The following is a 19,812-nucleotide window of genomic DNA, read 5'->3' as shown; positions in this document are numbered from 1 at the left end:
TGATGCATAACAAGGATGGGGAACCTGTAGCCCTCCAGTTGTTGTTCTCCAGGTCCCACCAACCCTAGCCAGCATTGCTAGTAGTTAGGGTTGAAGAGAGTTGTAGTCCAGCAAAATGTGAGAGAGGGCACAGGTTCTAATACATAAAGCCTTTTCCCCAGCCTTCTTGATAATAGTATTAGGAAAGGCAAAATATTGGGGCCAGATATTCTTCAGAGTAGTTTCCCTGCTCCAACAGGTATTTCAACCACCTCTACTGCCATTGATCTCTGCAGCTAAAGACTGCATACTGAATGGCTAGATAACTTTTGCCGAGCTCTGGAATTTGTATCTAAAGTCTCTGAAGAGAGTAGTACAATGTATGAGTCTCTCTTTTATTAACTGTGTATACTCTTGCATATATAAAATCATTGCAGGTGTAAGTGTGGATTCTACTTTTAAGTTTGGATGGACTCCTCTGATGTATGCTGCAAGTGTCTCAAATGTGGAACTCATGCAAATCCTTCTGAACAGAGGTTCAAATGCAAGCTTTGATAAGGGTAAGCCTTAGTAAATCAGCTATTCTTCTAAGCATTTGTTTTAGGACTTAAGGTTTGCAGGTGGAAATCCAGCAGGAGTGTGGGGGCTATCCAGTGTATTGTACAGAATGTTACATGTATGACTATTTGTCTGCCGGACAGAAACTCTGGGTGTGTGCTCGGTACAATGAGTGCCTCGTTTTTTGTTCTTTTGAGGCCAAAGGCAGAGGTTGGTGGATGAGGCCTTCAGAGACATGATAGTGATATCCCACTCCCAGGGTTGACACTTCCTCCACTGTCATGGTGAATGAGACTGGAAACCCAGTCAGATGAGCGGTGTACAAATAATAAAATTGTATTATATTTCAGGGAAGGAGGGAATCTAGTTCCAATATGGGATGAGGGTGAAAAAGTTTGACTGCCCAAATGGGGAAGGGGCAGAAGTAGGCATTGAAAATGACAGCAGTTCAAGGAGTCTGGAGTGCTGTAACTTAAAAACACACATATCAGAAATATTTGGAAAAAGACACAAGTGTATAGGTTTTATATGGTAATACTAGAAGTGTCTGAACTGAGATGGGAAAGTTTGAGTGCTTGGTTGTAAAGGAGAGCATGGATATAGTGGGCACAATGGAAACCTGGTGGAATGCAGAGAGCTGAAGGGACAGTGTAGTCTCTGGATATAACAGTTTAATTAATAGCAATTGGCAGCTAAATTTTCAATCCAAATATTAGTATAAAAACCAGGATCACAATAATTATCAAACAGTCATTAGAATCTAAGCTTAAAATAACAGGAAATATTCAGCTGAAGGTCATTTTAAACAGCCATGTCTTCACTAGCTTGAGGTCACATGGGCATTCATGCCCATGGTTAGCATTTCATTTCATTAGGAAGGGGTGTTGAAAAACCAGCCAAAGCTGGAAAGAGGCACCTCTCGACACTGATGCTACCTGCTTATCTCACAAGTACCATATAATGGAGTATCCTCTAAGCTATAAATCTGATTTTATCCAAAACTGGTTGTAAACACAAGGACAAAAAACTATATGGAGTATTTTAACATATTTATGGTTGTTCAGGTACAATAAAAGAACATACTTTTAAATAAGTATTAAATCTAGCAACCTGTAGTTGAGTTTAAATATGCATTTAAAGTTTACACTTTAAATTTCAAATTGAGACCAGTAGGAAATTTCCCTTGAAATTTAAACAAATTTAGTGTTATGAATTCTCCATTTCCAATTAAATGCAGTTGATGCTTTCTGTATATTGTGCTTGTAACGAGCATTGGTCTTTGTACACTTATTTTTTACGATGTCTGGTTATTGTGTTTTATTATAGAAATCATTGGTTATTTGTATAATTTTCATTTAGATCAATATACAGTATTGATGGCTGCATGTACAGCACATACTTCAGAAGAGCAGATTTTAAAGTGTGTAGAACTGCTTCTCTCAAGAAATGCTAACCCTAATGCTGCTTGTAGGTAAGCAAACAACATTATCTCCAAATTTCTGACTTATAGTCGTTTTTAATTGAACTTGTTCTGTCATGTTTACTACCAATAGATAACTTCTGAGTAAGTCTTTGGCCTTCACTCTCTGATATGTACTACCAATGTTTCTGTTTGCTGACAGTGCCTTATGTGGGTACTGTTTTCTCCTAAACCTTTTGTCCTCTTCTGAAGTAGCCCTCCAAATGGTTTTGTAATATTTGTTAACCATTTGCATTGAGAAACTTGATAAAAGATTTGAACTTACTTCATTGTATTGGCTAAACTTTGCTGTTGATCCAGTAAGCAAACTAATTTTTCAGCATGCAGTGTTTTGCTGTAGAAGAACAGGTTTGATTGAGGACTAGAAACTCAATGCATTTTGAATGTTACATCCGCTTACAATGTTCGTTGTGTGGAGGATACTTCTTTCAGAGCTGCTACTTTCTAGTTTCTCAAATACTATAAAAACACTATCTTGTTAAATTTTCCACTCCTCTTGAAAAGTAAACTATTTTCCTAAGCTAAATAGCTATAACATTGGCAGTGATAATATCTTAGACCTGAAGAGTGAACATTTTCTGTAACTGTTCCATTAAAGCAGAAATAGCCCTCCAGGTGTTGTTGTACCAAAAGTCCCCTCATCCTTGACCGCTGGACATGCTGGCTGATGGGGATTGGAGTCCAGCAACATCTGGAGAGCCACCCCTGTTTTAAAGCCTTCCATGACTCACAACTGTATTTTTAAAAGAATCTTACATTTTCTATATTAATTTCCACTAGTTTTCAGCCATCTTGGAAACTGTTGTCAGGCAGGATATAAATATTAGCGTATTTGTTTGCTATGGAAATCTCCCATCTGTTCAGAGCTTATCTCTTGCTGGACACAGCCAATTTGCTAGAAAGACCACTAACATTACGAGACTTCAAAATTGCACTAACCTTCGTGCCCACATGTACACATATACTGTCATTTGCAGTGAATCAGAAGTGAGGAAGGTGGAGAGACAATTTGTTCACTTCCAATTTATAAATATTTCCATGCCTACTTTCATGACGGTGATGCCTCCTTATCACAGCTTACCAGGCAATTGACTAGTTCCTGGTGTTAACAAGCCCTCATTCACACTGACCCACATTGGTACAATGGTACCTTGGGTTACAAACGTTTTGGGTTACAAACGCTTTAGTTTACAGACTCTGCTAACCTGGAAGTAGTACATCGGGTTAAGAACTTTACTTGAGGATGAGAACAGAAATCGCGGCGCAGCAGCAGCGGGAGGCCCCATTAGCTAAACTGGTACCTCAGGTTAAGAATAGTTTCAGGTTAAGAACGGACCTCTGGAACGAATTAAGTTCTTAACCAGAGGTACCACTGTAGTTGATTATCTGTAACACTGTTTTATTATCTACCCACTACTGAGGAGAACTTTACACAATCAGAAATCCAGGGGAGCAAGGGAATGGTAAAATTCTTTCTACTCTGCATGGACAGTACAGGGAACCATGTGGTTATGTGCTTACTGTAGTAAACAGTTACCTTTTGTTAAATGCTCTTTGTTCGCCCCAATCCCACAAACCACAGAGGCTTATTCTGTTGGCTGTTCAGTGGCTTCTGTGCAGAGATAGATTTCCTTTGGGAAAAAGTACCCCAGCCCACTGAGACCTTTGATGCCCACCCCTCACCACCTGGACTCAACACAATACTCATTGAACATATTTCCCTAATATTAGCATTGCCAGACCTCTCCAAGAGCTCCTTTTTGTTGCTGGTAAGATTCTCTGTAAGCAGTAGGTTTGGTAACCTGTCATGGACAGTTTGAGTATCGAGGCCTAACTTGCCTTCCCTCCGTTGTTGTCTCCTCTTTGAACTTGAGGAGCATGCACTCAGAGTCTCTGTGTTCATTTTCCCCTGAAAGAGCCTCAAGTAGTGGCTGTTTTACTTAGGGCATCTTTGGCATTGTAGATACTGTATTGGTCCAAATATAAGCCACACTTTTTTTTCTAAATTCTGACCATGAAAATGGGCTTTTACGATATCGCTCCCGTCCCGTCTCGTCCACAGCTTCCCCAGCCTCCCCCAAAGCTGGTTAGGAAAGAACGTGGGGGAGGGGGAAGACCGCCGGCACCGTGGCACGGTTTCCCCTCAGCCCGTGATGCTGCCAGGAATGCGGGGAAGCAGTCCCTGCCCACAGCTTCCCCGCCCTTCCCCCTCCAGCTGGGAAAGGGAGGAAGCAGGGAAGGGGGAAGGCTCCCCCCCTTCCCAGTATGCAGCCAGGAGCACAAGTCAAACACACTAGGAGCATGGGAAAGCGGCGCTTGCCCCACGTATAGTCCTCCGTCCTCTCCCCCAAGGCCAGGAAGGAGGAAGCCACCAGCAATGCAGCGCCCCCCACCCTTGCCCAGAATGCGGGTAAACTGCCAGGAGCGTGGGGAAGCTGCACCCACCCTGCATGCAGTCGCTAGTCCTTTCTCCCCAGGTTGGGAAGGGGGAAATCCACCAGCAACGCTGCATGGCTCCCCCTGCCCAGCATGCAGCCAGGAGCGTGGCAAGCGGCACCAGGAGCGTGGTGAAGCGGCACCTGTCCTACCCGAGGGACATACTGCGGGTCCTCTTTAGTACCCATAGGATTTTCTTATACATTTGCCATTTACCGATGTGATTGCCTGCGGAATTTTAAGGGAGCGCCTTCGGGTATTGTATTTTTTTCTCTCCCCCCCTCCGAATTGTAAAGGTGCGGCTTATTTGCGGGTGCAGCTTATATTTGGGCCAATATGGTAGCTGTTGTCTGGCCTTAGTACCATTTCTCATTGCTCAGGTGCACCATCCAAGATGCATCTGGGGAGCCCCAAAGTGTGCTCCACCCTTTCCAGCTTCACTCCCATGACCAGAAAACAGGCATTGTTCGGTCCCTGCTCCTGCCAACCTAGCAGTACTCTGTATTTTCAGTGCAATTTTCAAGTAAATGGGTAATGGGGACAGTGTATGGCTTTTTGTTGTTGTTGATAGCTTGGTTAATGTTTGAGAATTTTATCTAGTTACTTGACACATTAAAATTTAACAGAATATATTTATTGTTGCTGATAGTATCATGCCAGCTCTACTGTGTTATTTCAGTGGCCTTGGTTTTATTATATGATAGTTAACTTGGTTTAATGGCACATCTAACTACATCTATATAGCCTGGGAAAAGTGTTGCATTTATCTTTTAGGTAATAAATCCTACTATCAATGACACCAAAGCAGAGATACAGAACAGTTATCATAGTATACGTCTTTAATCTGCTCCCTAGAAGAAAAATATCAGCCATAAGTTTGAAGGGTTTAAACAATACTACATGTATTTAATCTTGTTACCTTTTTAGAGTTCCTTATTCATGAGACGTAACCTCTTGAATCAATAAATAAATTATTAAATCCATTCGATGTACATAAATGTCATGTGGGAGAGAATTCTAACGTGTTCTCCCTATTGAACTTGAGTCAACCCATATTACTCAAGAGTCAACCCCCCTTTTATAGGGTGACTAATTGCAGAATTAGTCCCCTCCTGGCAAATAGAAGGGGAAGAAATTGAGGCAGTGAGAGATTTTACTTTCTTGGGCTCCACGATCACTGCAGATGGTGACAGCAGTCATGAAATTAAAAGACGCCCGCTTCTTGGGAGAAAAGCAGTGACAAACCTAGACAGCATCTTAAAAAGCAGAGACATATAGCCTGGGAAAAGTGCATATACCTTGCCGACAAAGATCCGTATAGTTAAAGCTATGGTTTTCCCAGTAGTGATGTATGGCAGTGTTTCCCAACCGGTGTTCCGCGGCACACTGGTGTGCCGTGGGAGGGAGGTGGGCGAGTTGGGCGGCGAGAGGCGGGGCGGCGGCAGCGAGCACACGCGGGGCGGGGAGCGAGCTCCCTCCCACATCCCATCGCCCCGTGCTCCGCGCTGGTGTCCGCAAGCCTTGCGCACCCGGGGGATCTCCCCCCGGGAGCGCAAGGCTTGCGGGCAGCAGCCTGCAGCGCGGAGCACAGGGCGCCCTCCAGAGGACGCCCCGTGCTCCGCGCTGGTGTCGGCCAGCCTTGCGCACCCGGTGGATCTCCCCCCGGGAGCGCAAGGCTTGCGGGCAGCAGCCTGCAGCGCGGAGCACGGGGCGCCCTCCAGAGGACGCCCCGTGCTCCACGCAGGTGTCCGCAAGCCTTGCGCACCCGGGGGATCTCTCCCCGGGAGCGCAAGGCTTGCGGGCGTCAGCTGGCAGCGCGGAGCACGGGGCGCCCTTCGGAGGACGCCCCGTGCTCCGCGCTGGTGTCGGCCAGCCTTGCGCACCCGGGGGATCTCTCCCCGGGAGCGCAAGGCTTGCGGGCATCAGCTGGCAGCGCGGAGCACGGGGCGCCCTTCGGAGGACGCCCCGTGCTCCGCGCTGGTGTTGGCAAGTCTTGCGCACCGGGGGATCTCCCCCCGGGAGCGCAAGGCTTGCGGGCAGCAGCCTGCAGCGCGGAGCACGGGGTGCCCTCCAGAGGACGCCCCGTGCTCCGCGCTGGTGTTGGCCAGCCTTGCGCACCCGGGGGATCTCCCCCCGGGAGCGCAAGGCTTGCGGGCGGCAGCTGGCAGCGCGGAGCACGGGGCACCCTTCGGAGGACGCCCCGTGCTCCGCGCTGGTGTTGGCCAGCCTTGCGCACCCGGGGGATCTCCCCCCAGGAGCGCAAGGCTTGCGGGCGGCAGCTGGCAGCGCGGAGCACGGGGCGCCCTTCGGAGGACGCCCCGTGCTCCGCGCTCGTGTTGGCAAGCCTTGCGCACCCGGGGGGCGCATGGGGCACCCTGAAACAGAGGGTTCCCCATGCTGCGGACTGTAGCCTGCCGCCGGACGCGCGGGGCGCCCTGAAGCAGAGCGCCCCTCGCGCCAGGCAGACATGGGCCAGCCCCACAAGCTCGGGGGACAGCGGGGAGGCGCAGCACCGCCATCCCACTGTTCCCCGACCTGGTTTTTTTGGGGGGAAATAAAGGAAAAAAATTTTTCCTTTATTTCCCCCCTCAAAAAAGTAGGTGCGTCCTATGGGACGGAGCGTCCTATGGGACGAAAAATACGGTACTTACTATTTCATAATAAAGTAATTATAAAATACTTTCTTTGTGTTTATTTGATTCCTATTAAAGAGAGTTACTTTATATATAGTCAATATAGGCACAGAGTTAATTTTTTAAACATTTTCTAATGGTGGTGTGCCTCGAGATTTTTTTCATGAAACAAGTGTGCCTTTGCCCAAAAAAGGTTGGGAAACACTGATGTATGGAAGTGAGAGCTGGACCATAAAGAAGGCTGAACGCCAAAGAAGTGATGCTTTTGAATTACGGTGTTGGAGGAGACTCTTGAGAGTCCCATGGACTGCAATTTCAAACCTATACATTCTTAATGAAATCAGTCCTGAGTGCTCACTGGAAGTTCCTGGAAGATCCTGAAGCTGAGGCTCCAATACTTTGGCCATCCCATGAGAAGAGAAGATTCCCTGGGAAAGACCCTGATGTTGGGAAAGATGGAGGGCACAAGGAGAAGGGGACGACAGAGGACGAGATGGTTGGACAGTGTTCTCGAAGCTACCAGCATGAGTTTGACTAAACTGCGGGAGGCAGCGGAAGACAGGAGTGCCTGGTGTGCTCTGGTCCATGGGGTCACGAAGAGTCGGACACGACTAAATGACTAAACCACAACAAATCGCAAAATAAAAATGCTTTGCAGACAGTTTCTGCAAGGGTCCTCACTGGCTAATGCCACACCCTGATTGGACCCCCAATATTGTTTCCTTAATGCTTAACTTAGATGCTCATCAGACTCAGCCTTCATAAAGCTACATTACAGCACCTGATAGGAGCCCTCCTCTATACAGTATAGTACTTTGAGTCAGAATGAATTCATAGAGAACAAGCAGAGCACAGCACATATCTGAGTGCCAGTACTATAAAACAATGGCTATTGATATCAATGAAACTTGGTACATTATTTGCAGGGATCTCTTGTGCCATCTTAGTTCTTTTGAGTTCGCAAAGGAAACATTTCTTTTTTGTGTAGTTTCCATTGCTTTATTGATAATGCTGAACTCTTTTATCACTGGAGCTGAGCCAATAACACTTAACTGTTGGAACCTTTGGGCTTTGTATTGAACTTGAAAGAGTGTTAATCCTCTTGGGTTATAGGTTACAAGTTCTCCAAAAAGGGAGCTCCCTTTCTTCTTCACTTTCAGATCGTGCATCTACTTCACATGCAAAAGCAATTCAAAGGGAAAAGGGAGACAGACAGACAGACAAACTACAAAGTATGTGGTATAGTGATATTTGGCTTGTTGTCTTGATTGAGCCTAAAAGAAATTCTTGTGTGTTTGTTTGCAGTTAAGTGTCAATTAAATATTTTCCTTTAAATTGCTGCCTTGTAACTTTGAAAGCTGTTCTACTGTACAGTTATCTTTCACCTTTCTTGAACATACAGTAAATGGGGTCTGCACTGAGAGACATCCCAGGCAATAATACTTGATGACTTCAAAGTTGAAAAGAAGAGGTTTCTTTTTTTTGTCAACCTGGAAATCATCTGTGATGTGAGATAAATTTTACCTAGCAGTAAAACATTTATCATAGATGTGTAAATTCTATTATAATAACAATAGACATTTAATACATTATCTTCTTTTTAAAAAAGTATAATTTTTATTAACAGGCCAATCAAATCACATCAATTCCAAATCACATTGGTTCCAAATAATACAGCCAATTTTTTTTTTTTTAATTTTGTTGGGGGTACCCATACTTCAAGCCCCGAAAGGGGTCCAAACATCACTCTTGCTGCTGCTTAATTAAACAGTTCTATCCAGTTCTGTCCAGATAGTCTCTTTGTTATTTTCCTCATCTTCTTGTTGTTATCATATATTCCTTTCTTTGTGATCTCTGATAATCTTCACAAGCGGGTTGAAAACAAACATATCCTGTGTGGGTTTTACACTTTGCAAGAGTCCTATCACATAAAGGACAGACGCCATTTCCACACCTCCGTAAAAAACATTCCCACAGTCTGTCCGTTGATTTCACAGGCTTGCCAATCTATATCTCCGGGGGCTCTGCCAGGTCAAGATCACATTCCGATCACCATACATTCACATTCCGATGACCCTGGTCCTCCTCCCCCTCGTCCTTCTATGAGCAAGCCTGTCTTAACGAAGCTCCATTTTTAGCTGCGTCATAAAGCTTTCCTTCCAATCCCCAATGTTTCCACCAGTCCTCTCTTTAATCAATAATTCATTTCCACACAGTCTCTTATTCTCCTGCTTGTGATTAGTAGTTTGCAACGATTCTTCTCTCTGGAGGGGAGGGTTATTGAATACTCACATAAGACAAAAAACAAAAGTTTTTTCCTCCCCCCTCTTTCCGGTTCAGTCCAACATACCAATCTTTTAATGATGATTCTTCACTTCCCGGGAGGGAGAGGCTGCACGGGGCTAAAGGGGAAGCCAAAACAGTGAGCAGGATCCATCCCGCTCGCTGTTTTGGCTTGCTCCATAGCTGCGTGCAACCCCTCCGGCAAGGAGAGGCTGCACGAGGCTATGGAGTCTTTAGCCCCACACAGCCTCTCCCGGGAGGGAGCGGCTGCACGGGGCTAAAGGGGAACCCAAAACAGCGAGCGGGATCCATCCCGCTTGCTGCTTTGGCTTGCTCCATAGCTGCGCGCAACCCCTCCAGCAAGGAGAGGCTGCACGAGGCTATGGAGTCTTTAGCCCCACGCAGCCTCTTCCGGGAGGGAGCGGCTGCACGGGGCTAAAGGAGAACCCAAAACAGCGAGCGGGATCCATCCCGCTTGCTGCTTTGGCTTGCTCCATAGCTGCGCACAACCCCTCCGGCAAGGAGAGGCTTCACGAGGCTATGGAGTCTTTAGCCCCACGCAGCCTCTCGGGAGGGTGGTCAATCAAGTGGGTAATCAAGCAGTTGGTCCCTTACCTTTCCCGCCCTGACTTGGCCACAGTGATCCATGCGACGGTCATCTCCAGGCTTGACTACTGTAATTCGCTCTACGCGGGGCTGCCCTTGAAGCTGTCCCAGAAACTCCAGCGGGTACAGAATGCTGAAGCGAGGCTCCTCACGGGGTATCTGCCATGGGAGCATATTCACCCAGTGCTTTTCAAGCTGCATTGGCTCCCGGTGGAGTACAGAGTCAGATTTAAGGTGCTGCTTTTGACCTTTAAAGCCCTTCACAGCCTAGGACCCTCGTACCTACGGGACCGCCTCTCCTGGTATGCCCCATGGAGAGCCTCAAGGTCCATAAATAACAACACCCTAGTGGTCCCGGGCCCTAAGGAAGTTAGATTGGCTTCGGCCAGAGCCAGGGCCTTTTCAACTCTGGCTCCGGCCTGGTGGAACGCTCTGCCTCATGAGACCAGGGCCCTGCAGGATCTGATTTTTTTCCGCAGGGCCTGTAAGACAGAGTTGTTCCGCCTAGCCTTTGGCTTGGAGCCAATTTGATTCCCTCCCTCACTCTCTCTTTTTTTCCCTCTCTCTTTTTTTTTCTTTTTCTTTCTTTTCCCCCCTTCTTTTCCTTCTCCTCCTGCGATGAGGCTACATTTTAATATTTTAAAGTTCCATTATTTTAATGCTGAATTTTATTTTTGTTTTTAAGTTTGTAATAATTCATCTTGCTTTTATTATTGCTTGTAAGCCGCTCTGAGCCCGGCCTTGGCTGGGGAGGGCGGGGTATAAATAATAAATTATTATTATTATTATTATTATTATTATTATTATTATTATTATTAAAACAGCGAGCAGGATCCATCCCGCTTGCTGCTTTGGCTTCCTCCATAGCTGCGCGCAGCAAGGAGAGGCTGCACGGGGCTATGGAGTGTTTAGCCCCACGCAGCCTCTCCCGGGAGGGAGCGGCTGCACGGGGCTAAAGGGGAACCCAAAACAGCGAGCGGGATCCATCCCGCTTGCTGCTTTGGCTTGCTCCATAGCTGCGCGCAACCCCTCCGGCAAGGAGAGGCTGCACGGGGCTATGGAGTCTTTTGCCCCACGCAGCCTCTCCCGGGAGGGAAAGGCTGCACGGGGCTAAAGGGGAAGCCAAAACAGCAAGCGGGATCCATACCACGTGCTGCTTTGGCTTGCTCCATAGCCGCGCGCAACCCTCTTTGGGGCTGGGGGGGGATTTCTTGATTCCCCCCCCCTAAAAACTGGGTGCGCCCTATGGTCCGGTGCGCCCTATGGTGCGAAAAATACGGTACCTCGTGTGGGTCGGAGAGATGTTATTGTCGGCCATCTTCCAGTGCACCCCCTGGTGGGCCCCCTTAATACATTATCTTCATTCCTGAAGACCCCTAATCAATCCATGAATAGCTACCTAAATTTGAGATTGAAATCTTGTCACTCATAACTTTTTTTTCTTACTTTTTAAGATCAGTGACCCAGTTACTATGTAAAAATAAGCCAAACCACGGCTAAGTATGAACACACAAGTGTGCAGGTTCTCCCAACAAAAAGTGTGACTGCTTCATTCCTCCCCTAGTCTTGCTTCTGGCACGCTACCCAGAGCTAAGCCATGGATTGGTGTATTGCTACATATGAACCCAGACAAACCCCAATCAATAAGCCAAGAACAAAATAGTTCATGATTTGTCTGGAGCAAGAAAATCACAAACCATGGTTCAGATGTAATGCTGAAGCCAAACCATGTGTATGCCAATTTGCAAGTCACCCAGGAAACTCATTAAAATTCAAACAAACAGGGAAGTCAGTGGAACCTACTCACAAACTAAACTTGAGTTGGATTGTCTTTAAAAGGAGGCCCATGAAATTTGTGAGTAGACTTGAATGGGACCTCCCTGCTCCATTTGGTTTGTGTGTCTTCCAGGTGAAGTGCAAACTTATTTATTACAAACTTCCATTTGTAATAGTTACCTGGTTGCCAGACTGAAAAGTCCTGTAGTAATCTACTAAATTACTTAGGTTCAGGAATACATTTTAGAAATCGTCCCAAATGTGAAAAATGAAAAGTTGCAGAACATTCTGCAAAATTTGCTACCATACTTGTCTAGCATCTGTTGCCATCTTGTGGTGGAACTGTTAACTCTCTACAGAATGAAAATATTCTGAGGGTAAAAAAATGCACCCCTCCCCAGTGCTTGACCTAAATCTGCTTGCCTTTGGAGGCCATTGTCCCTTACCAACGTTCGGTGGATACATGGATGGTTGTGTTCCATCTTTCTTGATATTCTAGTTAATATTTGAAAGCTCATAGTTTGCATTGGTTTTCTTTGTACACAGTTCCTTTGAGTCGCTTCAAGATTCTCTTCCTCTGACTGTGGTACCAACAAGTGATACAATGCCTTATCAGATGACGTTTTATACTATCTTCAAGTAGACTAGTATTACATCCCACTGTTGGGATGGTGAGTCATTCCTATGCGTAACAGTTCCTATTGTTTATTGTTCAGCTTCATTTTATTGTTAGTAGCTGACGTCTCAAGTATATTGCAGCAGCTTAAAAGGCTTACTAAGAGCATAAAACCTGCTGGATCAGACTAAAGGTTTTATCAGTACATAACATCCTGTTTTCTTTAGTGGTTAGCCACATTAGCCATATTTATGGGAAACCTATTTTTCATGACTTGGCTAATCTTATTTTAAAGCAATTTAACCCTGTTTCCCTCTCTACATCATATGGCAGTGAATTCCATAAGGTGATTATATGCTTGTATGAAAAAGTACTTTGTATGCGGAATGTACAAATCTGCCTTAGACTAAGTCAGACAACTCACTGTCCCACCTAGCTCTGTATTTACTAATGTACAGGCACCTTCCCATTTGTGCACTATCAGCATATGTGCGGCCTCTGACACGTGTATAGTTTTTGACAAAGAAAAACATAAGCAATAGCACACCTTGTATGCCAAATCCATGCGATCTCTAATATTGAGAAAGGTTTCACATAATATAGTACAGCTGAATGTTCGAAGCCATCATAAGACCACAAATGTGTTGGTACTCCAAAATCAAATAGGGATCATTTTGGTTTGAGATCATGCCACAGCATTATTGGAATTGTTGTTATATAAAAAATGATCATCAATACCAACTTGGTGGCTACCTATGGGGTTATTGCAGAGACAAAAGATCAAGGAAAAACTACAATCTGAAAATTATTGTTTGTTTAATACAAATGCCACTCCTGAGGGCATTGTAGGAAGGAAGCTGTCATTTAAAACAGTGTTCCCCAACCTTGGGCCTCCAGCTGTTTTTGGACTACAATTCCCATCATCCTTGACCACTGGTCTTGCTAGCGAGGGATGATGGGAGTTGTAGTCCAAAAACAGCTGGAGGCCCAAGGTTGGGGAACACTGATTTAAAACATCAATGGGGTGAGGTAAAACAAAACTGAATCAGGAAGTGGTCGTGTTGGAATGATAACATAAAAACGTAAGAATCCCACAAGTGTATAAAGATCTGTTGTGTAAGTAGGTACCAAGCATTAGATTTAGAATAAATCTGCACTGCTATGTCCTGAACAAGTAGAGTGTATCATGAGTTTGGAAATAAGTTTTCTAGGCTTATGGCTAGAAAAGCGAGCGTAATCAAGTGGCTAGAATAGTAGATGATAAAGGTGGGATTCATTATGACTCAGTCTCCGATGACTGCTCCTTTGTCTCCACCCTCCATCCTACATTGTTTCATGTTTCAGACATCATGATAGATCACTAAATCACAATATTTAGCTGGTGATATATCACGATGCTGAGAACCAGATATCACCCAGTCCTAGAGTTGGTGCAATGTTTTCCTGCTTTCCTAAGGCAAATAATCTTGGGGAGGTGACAGTTAATATTGAGAATTGTTTTATACTTTGGGGAACTGGTGGTGACTGGAGTGGATTAGTGGTGGGGTACTGGATCTAGCTGTTCATCCATGCTCAGCAGGTCATTTTGACAAATGAGTTGAAACTATGTCCCATTCCCCCCCCCCCCGGTAGCTATCTAGGTGATTCACTTTTCCTTTGTAATTAGAAAGGAAGCTCCAAACCCAGCCAAGTGGTTACTGTTGATCAGTACTGACGTCAGGCTCTGGTTTCGCAGGGGTTGGCTGTACTGCTGAGTTCTCCAGTGACCTTGGTTAGCGCCTATCAGGTGACAGGCAGTACCTTCAAGCCCCACATTCTGCTGAACTTGGCTATGCTACAGAATCCCCTGGGGAACTGATACCAACTGATTGGTGGTGACAGCAAGCCTCTCTTGCCAGTGCACAATCCAAAATACAGCTTAAGGCTCATAATTATACCTTAGCAGTGATGCATCTCGCATAGGCCATCAGGTGTGGAGCATGTGGGAAAGGTTTTGGGGAAACAACCTTGTGGATGAAATTGGGACCTTCTCTGGACCTGATTTGGCCAGCGAACCGAAGGTCCACCATACTTGGGCTAGACAATTTTTAAGTGCCTTGCAATATGTGTGGTGATGTGGATTTTGTGGAGATTTTTGAACTGGAAAATTTTGCAGAACATTTTCTTGTGCAGTGTTCTTAAGTTCCTCTTGAGAGTCATCTAATTTATCGTATTCATCTTCCTTCTATTTAGTTAACAAAGATAAAATTTTGAAATGGCCAAACTTTCATAATGCATCATTTGAAATGACAACCCATGCATTCATTGTTAATGAACTTAGGAAATGGACATTTTCTCAAAGCATTTGTGCATTTCAAATGTACTTGAGGGTACATTTGATCCAACCAAGATCCAAACTTACATTGGTGTAATCCTATTTATTTTTAACAATGAGATGATATCATTGTAACTGATGAGGTGTTATTTTGGATTCTTACAACAAATGATATGGTTCAACTATTTGCTCTTCTCATTAAGCGCTTTCTTTTTCTATGGTAAATCAAATCAAGAGAAATAGGATTGTGACCTTTTCCCCATTTTCTCTTATAAATGTTACCTGGGAATGAAGACTTGAGCAAGTCCATTTGCAAGCATTTTTGAAAGAAGTGCAGCCCTTCATCATGTGTTTTATGGGTCCCTCTAGTGGTTTGTAAGATGGTTAACAAGCCTTGCTGTGTTTTTTTTATATGTAATTCCATGAAAATGTTAATCTACAGACCCATTTTTCATTGTCATATATAGTTAACCTATACTATATTATTTTAAATTTAGTTGCCCGTAATTTCATTATCTGGCAACAGTCTTCCAAAATAGCATTTTACAAACAAGAAAACCAAACAAAAGCATGGCACACAATATGACGCATAATTTCTCTTACCCCCCCCCCCCAAGTTCAATTAAAGACTTTTCCAAGAAAATAGACAATAGGTTAATGACCTTTATTGTATTGACAAGAAATTTTACAAAAGCAGATGAGCTTAGGATAATAAAACTCAAATGTATTACATTGGTCACAAAAAACACATACTCCCCTTACCACATAAATGAAAAGAAAAACTCTATATGTTTTAAGTTTATTCTCCTTTTTTATGATCTTAACATTAAGAAAATGTGGTGATATGTTACTTTATACCGTATTTTTCGCCCTATAGGACGCACTTTTCCCCCCTCCAAAAATGAATGGGAAATGTGTGTGCATCCTATGGGGCGAATGCAGGCTTTCGCTGAAGCCTGGAGAGCGAGAGGGGTCGGTGCGCACCGACCCCTCTTGCTGTCCAGGTTTCAGGAAGCTATCCGCAAGCCTTGGGAGCCCGGCGGGAGTTCCCACCGGGCTCCCAAGGCTTGCGGATAGCAGCCTCCAAACCCAACCTGGTTTGGAGGCTGGTGGAGGGGAGAAGCGCTGCTTTCCCCAGCGCCAGCCCCACAAGCTCGGGGGACAGCGGGGAGGTGGAACGCCGCCTTCCCGCTGTTCCCCGACTTGGTCTTTGGGGCTGGCGGATAGCAGCTGTGCAGTGCGCCCCGGGCTTCGGGCAGATATCCTCAAGCCTTGGGAGTCCGGCGGGAGTTCCCGGCGGGCTCCCAAGGCTTGCGGATGGCAGCCTGTGCTGGGGTCGGGGGAAGCTCAAGCTTCCCCCGCTCCAGCCCCGCGCCTGGGGGGGGATTTTTTTTCTTTATTCCCCCCCCCAAAACCCCCCCTAGATGCGCCCTATGGGCCGTTGCACCTTATAGGGCGAAAAATACGGTATGTGTTTTGCATGCAACATTTATTGTGATCATTGTAACACTGCAATGTGCAACTTGCATAATATCAGCAGATGTGGGGCGGGGATTGATTTTTTAGCACTGGGTCCCTGTATTGTGCAGTGCTTTAAAGGCTCCTGACAACCAGCTGGTTGTTGTGTGCTTTTGTAGCTGCACAAAACAGTTTTGGTCAAGCCCTGCTCTTACTTGTATGATATCAGGTGTTGAGTGGGTAACCCTGGCTTCATAGGACGAATGTGGATGCCTGGCAGGCCAAGATTGGCCCATGGGCTAGAGCAGTGATGGCAAACCTTTTAGAGACAGTGCCCACACTGCAACCCCAAACTCACTTTTTTATCGCAAAGTGCCAACATGGCAATTTAACCTGTATATCTTTTTTTTTTTTTTTTTTGCGTGTTTCACATTTCTTCTTTATGACTGCTGTAATAAATAATCCTTCATAATAGTTATTGCATTACATTTTTCATTAAATTATCTTTCCATTGATAAATAATTTTATGGTATAACTGCTTCTTTTTTTAAAAAAGTTTAGGGGGTATTCTCATTTTGACTCAAGATAATCACGGGGGGGCGGGAGCGGAAATACAGTTCAGATCCGGGAAAGTAAAGGTAAAGGTAAAGGGACCCTTGACCATTAGGTCCAGTCGTGACCGACTCTGGGGTTGCGGTGCTCATCTCACTTTATTGGCTGAGGTAGCCGGCGTACAGCTTCCGGGTCATGTGGCCAGCATGACTAAGCCGCTTCTGGTGAAACAGAGCAGCGCACGGAAACGCCATTTACCTTCCCGCCGGAGCGGTACCTATTTATCTACTTGCACTTCATGCTTTCGAACTGCTAGGTTGGCAGGAGCAGGGACTGAGCAATGGGAGCTCACCCCGTTGCGGGGATTCAAATTGCCGACCTTCCATTAGGCAAGTCCTAGGCTCTGTGGTTTAACCCACAGCGCCACCCGCGTCCCATATCGGGGAAAATAAATACAGTTAATTTCTTCTGTTAAATTCACAAAATGTTTAGGAGTATGTGTACCCCTGCATCCCCACAGAAAAAAAGCACTGGTATTACTCCAAAACAAAGTGGTGTTATGAGCCATCAAACCTCGGAAATACGTTTTTCCAGAAGGTTACACAATTCTGGCCACTAGTGTACACTGGTGGGTTGTACTAAGAGCTACCCTCCCAATTTTTAATATGAGATAATGATTGTGTGCACACATACAAATACAGTGGTACCTCTGGATGTGAATGGGATCTGTTCTGTACCCCCGTTCGCATCCTGAGCAGAACGCAACCCATGTGCACGGGTCACGATTTGCCGCTTCTGCGCATGTGCATGACGTCATTTTGAGCGTCTGCACATGTGCGAGCAGCAAAACCCATTACTTCTGGGTCGCCGCGGAATGCAACCTGAAAACGCTCAACCTGAAGCTACTTTAACCCGAGGTATGACTGTAAATATAAATAAATAAACCTAGCCAGATGGAGGGGTATAAATAATTTATTATTATTATTAGCCATTTCTTTGGCTGCTGTTTGATCGCAACCTCCATGGAATGAATTTCTCTGTTGGCTTCCACGGGAAAGCCCAGCGAACATGTAAACCCAGCAGCCCCTTCTTAGGTTGCTGTGTTTATATGCTTACTGACCTGGGAGTTAAGCCCTGCTGAACTCAAGGCGGCTTACTCCCGAATAGGAAAAACAGACTGGCAGGAGGCCCTGGCGTATCAAAAGTCAATGCCTGCTCAGCCCCTTGCTTGCTTGCTCGCCATGCCCTGGTGCCGCAGCCTTTGGATGGCGCAAGAGACCTCCTCTCCTCCTCCCCCACCCCGGCACAGAAACTACAGCCCTGCTGTGGCGACAGCACGCGTGCCCACAGAGAGGGCTATGAGTGCCCTCTCTGGCACACATGCCATAGCTTCGCCAGCGCTGAGCTAGAGGTTCCCCTCCCTTACTCTAGAGTCGTGGTTTCTAAAATGGAGCACATGCCCCACAGGGGGGCAACTTGATTTTTAAGGGCAGCAATTGGAGAATGAAATGACCTTTTGGACTTCCTCCATGTGAATAGGAGTTTGCTTTTTGAATAATAAGAATTATATGTCATTTGGGGGCATCAGGATTTTAGAGGTGTCTAGGTGGAGCATGACCAAAAAAAGGTTGGCAAGGACTGTTCTAGAGACACAAAAATTCCCCTCAGGAGCTGGTCTCTTGCCTCACCTCAGGGAACAGTATAACCATATAAAAGGATGAAGTGCAAATGACCTTTTAACAAAATTTAAAATGAGTACCACAAACACAGGAAATAATATCCCTATGGGAAATGTGATTATTCTGAAATAAAATGCAGAAGCAGAAACAGAAACAGCCCCTGAAAGTCAGTTGACAACTTGGTTATTGTTGAGTTTGAGATTGAGAAATTGAAAAGAAAATTCATTGGTGGTACAAAAAGATATTTATCAGTATGAAATCCTTTTCATATAAAGGGCTTCTGTGACATTTGTCTTCCCTGCAAATGGTGATAAATGTTGGATTGAAAATAAACAAATAATTAGAGTGTTGCTATAGCTAAGTGTGGGACACGGGTGGCGCTGTGGGTTAAACCACAGAGCCTAGGACTTGCTGATCGAAAGGTCGGCGGTTCGAATCCCCGCAACGGGGTGAGCTCCCGTTGTTCAGTCCCAGCTCCTGCCAACCTAGCAGCTCGAAAGCACCCCAAAGTGCAAGTAGATAAATAGGGACCGCTCCCCAGTGGAAGGTAAACGGCATTTCTGTGTGCTGCGCTGGTTCGCCAGTAGCGGCTTAGTCACGCTGGCCACGTGACCTGGAAGCTGTCTGCGGACAAGCGCCGGCTCCCGGCCTCTTGAGCGAGATGAGCGCGCAACCCTAGAGTCGGTCACGACTGGACCTGATGGTCATGGGTACCTTTACCTATAGCTAAGTGTAACTTGCTTTGAACTTTACAACTTCCCATGTGGGCTTGATGCTGACCTGCAACTTGTGAATGCGTAGTAAAGTGTTATGTGCACAGGGTCTTGTTTTGGTAGCATTTGTTTGTGGGTGTCTTATCAATGAATTGTCACAATATACTTTGATGATGTACTTTGCTCACAGGTCATTTGCCAGAAGACTTTTTCCTATTCAGTTTACAGGAAACATAACCATAAGTTTGACACTTGCCCATGAAACATTAGCTCTTTGTATATATTGCCGCAGGTGGATTTTTAAAACATTCATACTTTTAGAGAAAACACTTATCCAAGTTACAGATAAATTCTTGCGGTTGCAAAACTGTTACATTAGTAACATATTTTAAAATGCAATAAAAAGAAAACATTTAAACTACTATTTGTATATTTTTTGATTATATTTGTAGGGGAGATCAACACACACATATTTTTATGTTAATTGGACTTACAACTAATATAAGCTGAAACACAAAATATTAGGTAAGGAAGCTTACATTGGTCACTATGGAATTACCCATAGGGTTTTCTTCAAGCAGGACAGCTATGCCAACCACCGGTGTATACTTTAGCATGTGTTGAGGCATTCCAAATTTTAACCTTTTGTCCTCTGCAAAGCCAAGAGTCTCCAGTGAAATGCAACAAGCAAAGTTTGTTTCTTTAGTTGTGCTTTCAGCATTGTTTACA

At 45.1% G+C, this 19,812-nt stretch overlaps 1 protein-coding gene across 3 annotated transcripts in view; it reads left to right on the top strand.

Annotated features, from left to right (window-relative positions):
- LOC309350795 (ankyrin repeat, SAM and basic leucine zipper domain-containing protein 1-like) overlaps positions 1 to 19,812 on the top strand; it is a 44,458-nt gene that overhangs the window by 5,396 nt on the left and 19,250 nt on the right. For all 3 annotated transcript variants that reach the window (XM_081878036.1, XM_081878038.1, XM_081878037.1), the window contains exons 3-4: positions 417 to 539; positions 1,897 to 2,008. In XM_081878036.1, coding sequence (XP_081734162.1) covers positions 417 to 539; positions 1,897 to 2,008 — 235 coding nt within the window. The remainder of the gene's footprint in view (positions 1 to 416; positions 540 to 1,896; positions 2,009 to 19,812) is intronic.

The sequence above is a fragment of the Podarcis erhardii genome, assembly GCF_964252035.2.
Source record: "Podarcis erhardii genome assembly, chromosome: 10".
In the NCBI taxonomy this organism is placed as follows: domain Eukaryota; kingdom Metazoa; phylum Chordata; class Lepidosauria; order Squamata; family Lacertidae; genus Podarcis; species Podarcis erhardii.
Note: the sequence above shows the minus strand (reverse complement) of the source record. Positions and strands in the feature narration are given on the sequence as shown.